At 41.1% G+C, this 9,089-nt stretch overlaps 1 protein-coding gene across 2 annotated transcripts; it reads right to left on the bottom strand.

Moving 5' to 3' along the window:
- Nucleotides 1–1,788: 1,788 nt before the first annotated feature.
- On the bottom strand, nt 1,789–9,089 carry LOC115744133 (probable inactive receptor kinase At5g10020). Of its 2 annotated transcripts, XM_030679242.2 has the most exons (4): nt 7,853–9,089; nt 5,632–6,823; nt 5,117–5,589; nt 1,789–2,581 (listed from the first exon to the last, which is right to left on the bottom strand). In XM_030679242.2, exons 1-4 carry the CDS (start codon nt 8,769–8,771, stop codon nt 2,004–2,006), a joined length of 3,162 nt encoding a protein of 1,053 aa, XP_030535102.1. In that variant the 5' UTR covers nt 8,772–9,089; the 3' UTR covers nt 1,789–2,003. The 2 variants fall into 2 exon arrangements, with proteins under 2 accessions (XP_030535102.1, XP_030535101.1); XM_030679241.2 differs by having other exon boundaries at nt 5,117–6,823.

The following is a 9,089-nucleotide window of genomic DNA, read 5'->3' on the forward strand; positions in this document are numbered from 1 at the left end:
TTTCAGAGACATAGGGAACATTTTGTAATTTATGAATCTAAGTGCCATATGAATCCGACCCACGTGATTTGATTATTTTACTATGAGTCTAACCGTGGAGGGTCATGAATCCCACAGAATTTCTTTTTCGTGAAACTTCCAAAATCAATTATCATAAGCCCTTTGATCATCCATGTTGTGCTATCAATGGCCTGGACGGATGAACCAGCGCAAAAAGGGGCAAAAAGAGACGCTCCATCTGTCGTTCGACGTTGGCTCTAGGTGCTTGCTCTTGAAAGTTGAGCACTTCACAAGTCTCCAAAACTCCTCTCCCGCTGATTCAACAATAGGTTATCTGATTTCGTGATCAACCGATATCTATTTTGTAGCTTCTCTCTCCCGCTTTAGAGTTAGATCTTGATTTTGAGCTCATCTATCCCAATCTATAAATAGATCTGTGATTCACAAGATTTTATTTGTGCTCTTTCAACCTATTTGTGTTGTTATTATCTCTATACTGTGATGGTGTTGGGGTGGGATTGATTTTATCTTGAAGTTATGTTCCTTCTTTTCATGTGACATGAAGATACTCTTTTTGACCCAAAAAATCTATCGATCGACGCGCGATGCTAACGAAAAACCCAGCAAAAACAGAAAAAGTTGACAACAGATTTCTGCTAGCACTAGAATGAATAAATCAAAGGATGAATCATCTTTAGAACGAGCCTTCCGTAAAAGGAAAAATGTAATAATTAACCAAAAATAACAACACCGGAAACCAATTAAGATGGGAAAATAAGGAACAAGATAATTGGGTCAAGTGAAAAAAGTAAAGAAAAACTAATGACAAAAATCCTACTTCCAGCACACGCAATGTACACTTTTCAGAGAGAGGGTGAGAGATTGCACACTCCTTTCATTTCCAAAAAGTTAAAAATCTATTACACTTGGTATTTCAATCATAAATATTTTAATTATACTAATTAAGTCTTAAATCTTTTCACAATATGTCGGTTGAGTTCATCCGACAAATTTTACCTAGAAATCGCTGACGTGGACGCCTACCGTCGTACGTGGCGCAACCAATCCCGACGTTAATAATATTCTAATAGCTTTTCCAAATTTATTTTTCTTTTCTTCCTTTTTTCTTATTTCTTTTTCATTTTTTCCATTTTTCTTTCCTTCCTTCTTTTCCTTCCCTTCTTTCCTTCCTCCTCTAGTTGGTTGCACGATCGGCCAGAGGCGGGGGCCGACGACCGGCCACAGGTGATGGCTAGTGAGGTCGCCTAGCAACGATGAGATCGAGCCTCGCCAGGGGTCAACAAGATCGACCTCTCCACCTCTCGCCTTTGACCGACCGTCGAGGTCTGGCAAGAGGAAGAAGGGAAGGAAAAAAAAACATAACATAAAATAAAAAATGAATAAAAATTTGAAAATATTATTAAAGAATTATTTAACAGCACCAACCATTCTCCTCATCATCGATTTTCAGCAAAAATAGGTCAAATATACTCAATTTAGATAATTAAAAGATTTAAAATTAAATTGAAAAAAAAATGTAGTAAGTGTAATTATTTATATCATCGATGCAACATGACTTGATTGCCCAAATAAAAAGTTTTTAGAGATTTTGATTGTGAAGGGAAAAAAGAAGAAGATGTCGACGTCTCAAAATTAACCCTTAGAATCCATGTTATGCTATCAATCGACTGAACGGATGAACCAACGCAACAAGCGGTACGGAAGAAGCTTCGTCTTTAGTTCCACCTCGGACGAAAATTCAAAACGTGGACAACAATTTCCTGCTAATGAGATCAAACTTGAACACTTGAATAAATCAATGGATGAATCATCCCTTTACAACGAGCTTTCTGTAAAAGGAAGTTGTAATAATTAGCCAAAAATTACCAGGCTGGAAACCAATTAAGAGGAAAAAAAAGAAGGAACAAAACAATTGGGTCAAGTGGAAAAGGAAAAAAAAAACATAATAAAAACCTACTTCCAACACACGCAATGTACACTTTTCAGAGCGAGATTGCACACAGCTCGTCAAAGACTTGTCTAACATTAGGCCTTTCATTTACAGAGTTAATACACCTGAGCGAAATCGCGAGCATCTCGTCCATCGCCGCGGAGTGTTCTTCTCCACCTGCAATGTCCCGATCGATACAATCCATCCCCCGCCCTTCTTGATCACAAAGGCGAACCCAATCCGTCAAATCAACGGCTCCAGATTGCCCTGAAATAATGTCTCCGGCACTTCTCCGAGTCAATAATTCCATCATAATTACTCCAAACGCATAAACATCAGCCTTATATGACGGCAGAGGTTTAGCTGCAATAGCGAGCTCAGGAGCACGGTACCCCAATGCTCCGAGATTCAGTATCTGCTCTGCAATCCCAGTAGGAGTCATCAAGCGGTGGAGACCGTAATCTGTGAGAAGAACATTGTACTCCGGGCCTGTCAAGAGTATATTTGTCGGCTTTAAGTTTCCATGAGGAACACCCTTGTCATGAAGGTATGTGAGACATCGAGCAACATCGATGGCAACTTTTAGCCTTTGGCTGAACGACAATGGGGAGTACCTCCGGGGCGTTGTCTCTGCATAGGACATATATTGGTAAATAGCCAGAAAGCCAGATCAAAATCATGCCACAACTGGTAAGATGACAAAATAAATTGTGAATAGGAAATGCAAGCAATGAGACAAGGGAAGTAAATGTGATCTATTTATTTCACTTATTCAAGAACCACAAGCCAAAGCCTAAATGATTTCAGTGAAGGGAAAATTTAGGGCCACTGCCAATATTGCGTTAACATTTAGATTATACACTGAAATTTTTCATGCATTTCAGTATCTCCCAAAAAGCATCCTATGGCAGAAGTGGATGCGCCATTACCAACTTGTTAATCGAAATCAAAGAAAAAGTTGAAGATACGAAGGCAGGTTAAATGCAGTCAGTTTTCTATGTAAGCCCATTACGTTACAGAAATAATCAAGGAGACCAACAGCTGGATGTTGCCCTGGTGCAGACAGAACCACATGATTGTAATGTCCTAAAATGATCAAACGTCACCCACTAGTGATATTCTGGAGACAGCCAAAGAACACGTCTAACAGAGACAGATGCACTTCCACTTAAGGGATCTGATTTTATGATTTTATATTGCAGAATAACAACGAATAAAGATAAGATCTTGAAATGAGAGCCCCTTCAGGCTCCCACTTCAGTATAAGTACTTTTCAAGAATTATATATACAAGCTCATAGAAATGAATCTTCGAATGAAAAAGCCACAGACTATATCATAGATTCTTCTGCAAGTAACTGACAAGAAGTTGATTTCTTCAAATCTAGAATCTCTTGCAAGTATGTAGTATCTTGACAGATGTTGGAAACAAATGCAATCCAGCAAATAAAGATGGAAGCCATGGTAGATGTTACACAGTGATCGCGGTGATCTCAAGCAGTGTCAGATCCTTTCTGAAAATAAGTCGGGCACCATTGTAGAAACATTAATCATAATGAATTTCTGACTCTTCTTAGACTGTCTACAAAAATTTCCACTTCCTCAATATGGTTTTCCAGCAAAGCAAGGTTGAAAGAGTTATAAAAAGGTTCATTGGAAAAAATAGGAGGATTTTCCTAGCCTTCTAATTCATTTAGAGCATGATTATCAAGAGCAATCTATAATCATGACGTCAGGAAACATGGAATGCAAGAAAAAGAGTCACTCATAGATGGCATCAGGCAAATAAATGGAGATGCCAGTTTCAAAGACAGTCACCAAAAGCACATAAATGGGATCCCAAGTCAACCATTTCATCAGTTCAATTCCTTAATTTGGTCCGATCCTACCTTTATCATTTCTTGAGAAAAGGACTCATTTTAAAGAAAAGGACTGCAGCAAAGTCTGCTAACCAAAGTCAGCAGCTTCAGATAAGCCAAGGCTTAGAAATGCAAAGATAGAGATATGATAGACTTAGAGCTGCACTATACCCCTTGGTGTAATCAGAAGGCATCGACAACTCACAAATTTCAACATTTGAGGGTATTCTATTTGAAAACCTAGGAAAAAGATGTGCAGCTTCTTCTGCTTCGGAATGAGAAATCCCAAATGCACTTCTGAACAAGAACAGCCTCCGGTTCCACATTGAACTGACCTTTTAAAGCCCACATGGACTCCCAGAAGAATTTTGTTTAGCTGTTTCAACTGGAAAACCCAGTTACCTGATCAATCCAGTACATGGGGTGTTAATTTCTGAACAAAAGAAATGGATGTCGGCTGTGGGTCTTGTAACCATGCTCTTATGGAAGAGAGGCACATTTACCTCCATACTCAACCACAGATCATCCTCATTGTGGTTCATTAAAAAAAAAAAAACACGCCCTCACATGATCCTTCAACATATATGTATCAGCTGTCCTATATAGAATACACTCGCCTTCTAAAATAGAGAATAAAAACAGTAGAAAGTGCCAATGAGAGGATTCAAACCCCTCATTTCTCGTCGAAAGGCACTTCACAAGCCCCATCCTAACCGAGGGCAGGTTAAAGATATTGGCAATACATACATTGTACACAAACTGTGATGACAACACCAACTAGACGAACTGGCATTCAACCGGTTCAACCAACTGACTTGACGGCAGGATCCCTCAATGGTTCTCACTCCAGCCGCGTCTCAAACATTGCATTAAACCATTTTTCATCCTGTGGATCTTTACATGAAAATTTCTTAGAACTTGCGAGCAATGCATGTACATATCTGGTAAAAAAAGTTAAAGAAGTCTTCATAGTTTATCATTTTTACCTACATGGCTCGCCAAACTGAGCTAATGTGATGCAATCTGCTGAGCTCATTTTTATGTTAATCACAACAAAGTGAACATGAAAGGATATAATGCCTAGGGTAATAAATTTAGTTAGTTAATGGATATACCATATAAATCAGGAAAAAAAAAAGACAAATAGCACGATGTATGAATCCAGGCCTGCTTATCTTCAAGTAACTAATTAAATAAACAAATTCGAGCTGCCTTGCACATACATGGGAAGTATTCTCCGACAAACCCATGCACATAGCTTTCAGCCAAATATTGAATATAATGAATAAAGCGACAAATGCTCTTACCATAAAGATGCAATGCCAAGCTATCTCCCTGGATGTAGTCGGCCAAAAGGAGCCTCTCTTGCTCTCTGGGTCCCCAATAATATGCTCGCAGTGGAACAATGTTAGGATGCCTCATGGAGCCAATTTTTTTGACTTCCTTAGCAAACTCTTTCTTATGTTTGACTAGTCCCACTCTCAACCACTTCACAGTTAACATATGACCATTATCAAGAGTAGCCTTGTATAGAGTACCATGACTGCTTCTGCCAAGAACTTCTGCTGGAGCTCGGGACAACTCTTCAGCAGTAAAAGCTAGTGAAGGGTCCAAGAAGAACAGCTCTCCAGCCAGTCGATCAGGTGAGTAAACATCCAACCTCACAGGTTGTTCATAAACCTCACTAAATTGGGGTGAGGAAGATAAAGGTGATCCTGGAGACGACTTCCTTCCTGATGTCGTAGGCTGAACATCAATCAAATTAGGGACAGCAGATGATGTCGTAGGCTGAACATCAATCAAATTGGGGACAGCAGATGATGAAGTAACTTCCCCTCCTTCAGGTGTAATATTCTCTGCAATTTCAGTCATGAACTCTGCTTGCCCCGATAATGATCTAGAATTTGAAGTTAGCAAGTGGTCATTCGAGAAGCTCAATGAAGTAGGTGGAGGCTGATCACTTGGGTGGAATTTAAATAGGGAAGGACGTGCAAATCTTTCAAGCTTTACATCCCTCCCTGAACTTTGGCCACCGAACCCACTTCTCCCACGAAATTCTTTGAGCTGTGCTCGATGATATGCCAATAAAACAAAAACAATCATCATTGCAGCCCCGACTGAGGCAACAATGATTGCTATCCTTATACTACCTTTCGAACTGCGATGTTCACCCGAAGGGACGTAGTGGTTGCCATAGGAATTTGGTGATGGGACATTTCCCAAGATTAGCGAAGGATTTCCAGGCTTAAATGATGAACTGGGAAATCTTTGCAAGTTTTCAGGGACTATACCCGACAGCTCATTATGTGACACATTAAATACAACAAGGCTAAGTGGAAGGTTCCCAGGAATATCACCAGAAAATTTGTTGCTCGACAAATCAAGGTACTGCAAATAAGTAAGTTTGCTCAACTCACTAGGCAGTTGACCTGACAATCCATTCCTTGCAAGACTCAGCAATTTAAGCCTCCCCATGTTCCCTATCTCCGCAGGCAGTGGACCACTTAAGGAATTTCCAGAAAGATCAAGAGACTGCATCTGTTGGGAAGTAGGCATAGCTAGCAATTCACTCACGTGTGAACTTTGAAGAGGAATTGGCCCAGTCAATTGATTGCCTGATAGGTTTAAGCAAGTCAAAGTGGACATAAAAAAGCCAGCAGGGATGGTCCCCAGAAATTCATTCAAGCTAAGGTCTACAACAGACAATTTCTGGTAGCTGCCTGATAAAGAGGGTAAAACGCCTACTAAGGAATTATTCCGAAGTTTCAAGGTAATTAAGCTCTCAAATTGAGAGCTCAGATTGGGAAAGGCTCCTGACAGATTGTTTGAACTCAGATCTAGAAATACCAATGGTGCTTGCCAGTTCTGAATGGTAGATATGTCACTAGAGATCATATTGCTGCTCAAATCCACCGTTGTGCATGTTTTTGGTAGCCTAGGCAAGGAACCAGATAAACGATTTGACGATAGATTCAAAGTCCTCAACGTGGTAGAATTAATCTCTGGAATTGAATCTGCATGCATGATAAATGTGAGACAATGTAGAATCAAATTCAATCCTACATGTCACCATATATACAAGTTTGATAAAGTAGCCACCAATAAAAAATAGATGTAAGTATGTGGAAAAATGAATTTACTCATATTTCCAGAGTAAAACCCGGTAAATGTAATCACCAAACCAAACAATAAACTTGTTAATATTAAAACAAGGAAAAAAAACACGTGAAAACTTTTTGAATTATGGAAAAGACTTACAGCTGGCTGGCTGATGACACATTTAGCCTGTGTGGCACATGACCTTTTGGCTTTGGTCCCAATAAGTTGCATCTCATATAGTTTTTTATTATTTTTCTATCACTCACAAATTAAAGCAAGTATAGAAGAAACATGTAGGAATCCTAAATTCTATACTTGTAAGTGCACTTTCAGTATATTTAATTATATTTTAACTAAAAAGGAAAAAGAACAAGCCAAAAGCTGGAGGGACCAAGTACTGCTTGGCAGCATTTACAAATTGGCTTTTGACTGATGTTAACACAAAAAGACCAAGTAATTACAGGCAGAAGGCATAAGCCAAAGATGGATAGCTAAGATCATCCGAGGCAGGATTTGTACAAATCATTGTCAAAGCGGCATGTCTACCCTCAACAGGCCCCTAGCGGAAGAAGCAGAAAAATCCTAAGTAGCCGTCCTCAACTTTAACAAGGCATCAAATGACAAGCATATTTGCAGTTTCTAATTCCAACTGTTACTTTTGCAATATGTGCAGCTAGACGACTAAGATGCCGTACTACAGATCCTCTCACTTGGTGTTGTCATCATAGAACCAAGTCCACGTTTGCAGGTACTTGATACACAGTAGATGAATCATGATTGATATTGTCGCAAAATGAAAACTTCTTCTTTAAGTCAAGTCAAACTTTATAATTTGCTACGTTTGAATACATGAGATCAAATCAACTGGCTTGTGTTATAATACATCTACCAAACTTGCATACTAAAGAAAATTGTTAGATGATATAAGTCAAAGAGTTCCTTACCTGTGAAACCATTTCCACTCAGATCCAGTTCCTCCAGTGGAATCAATGACTCAAACAACTCCGTTGGCAATGACCCAAACAGCAGATTATTTGCCAATCGCACAACCCGCAAATTGGGCAATGCACCAAACGAAGGCAGCTGCCCAGTAATCATATTACTGGCCATATCCAAAACCTCCAGGTTTCTAAACAATCTGATCGAATCAGCATCGAAGAACCCACCATTTAAGGCGTTATGGCTGAAATTCAGAAAATGCACTGTATTTGCCAAGCTAGAAACATTCTGAACTCCTATTGAGGGACTCCCGGAGAAGTTATTGCCACTCAAATCTACATACTCCACATTCCTCAACTCAGTCAACAACTCACCAATATCACCCCGTAGAGCATTCCCGCGCAAATCGAAGTACTTCATCTGCTGCAAGTTCCGAATCCCAAATGGGAACCCGCCTGAGAACCTGTTCAACGATAAGTTCAGGTAATTCAGATTGTACAAATCCGTGATTCTCACAGGGATCGGGCCATAGAAGCTGTTGCCAGACAGATCCAAATGCTGGAGCGAGGCCATGGAGCCCAATGCGGGCGCGATCCGACCCGTGAAGTTGTTACCCGAGAGACTGAGGTTCTGCAGCATCGGCAGGCCGATCAGAGTGTGGAACTTGAGCTCCCCGGCGAGCCCAAGGCGGTCGAGGGCTATGCCGGTGACATGGGCGCCGGAGCTGTCGCAGGTGACCCCGACCCACGAGCTGGGGCACTGGTCCGACCCGTACTGGGTCCACGACCCGAGGACTTTCCCAAGCGGGTCGTCCTGGATCCCCTTCTTGAACTCCAAGAGGAATGCGGCGTCGGGCTCGGATCCAGAGCGGGCGACGAGAAGAGAGAAGAGGAAAAAGCAGGAGAGGGAGAGGGAGAGACTCATTTGAAGGGAGGAGGAGAGCCGGGGGCGAAACCGCACGAAACCCTAGCGACCCATCCGTCGGGCGGGGGTTGCCCGCGAAACCCTAGAATGAATCTCGACAATGCGAGCTAGGTGGTAGCGAGATTGCGGCTGAGATTCGGGAAGGGTTTTCTCTCCCGATCAAAATCGGCAGTTCACTCGCCGGAGACGAATTTTACGAAGTGGGTCTGCGCAGAGAGCGAGAGAGAGAGAGAGAGAGAGTGAGGTTAACAACGGCGGGTTAACAATGGTCAGGTTGAGAGTGTTGGTTGGTGGGTGTGAGTAACTACACTCTGTAAA

This window comes from Rhodamnia argentea, chromosome 11 (genome assembly GCF_020921035.1).
Source record: "Rhodamnia argentea isolate NSW1041297 chromosome 11, ASM2092103v1, whole genome shotgun sequence".
In the NCBI taxonomy this organism is placed as follows: domain Eukaryota; kingdom Viridiplantae; phylum Streptophyta; class Magnoliopsida; order Myrtales; family Myrtaceae; genus Rhodamnia; species Rhodamnia argentea.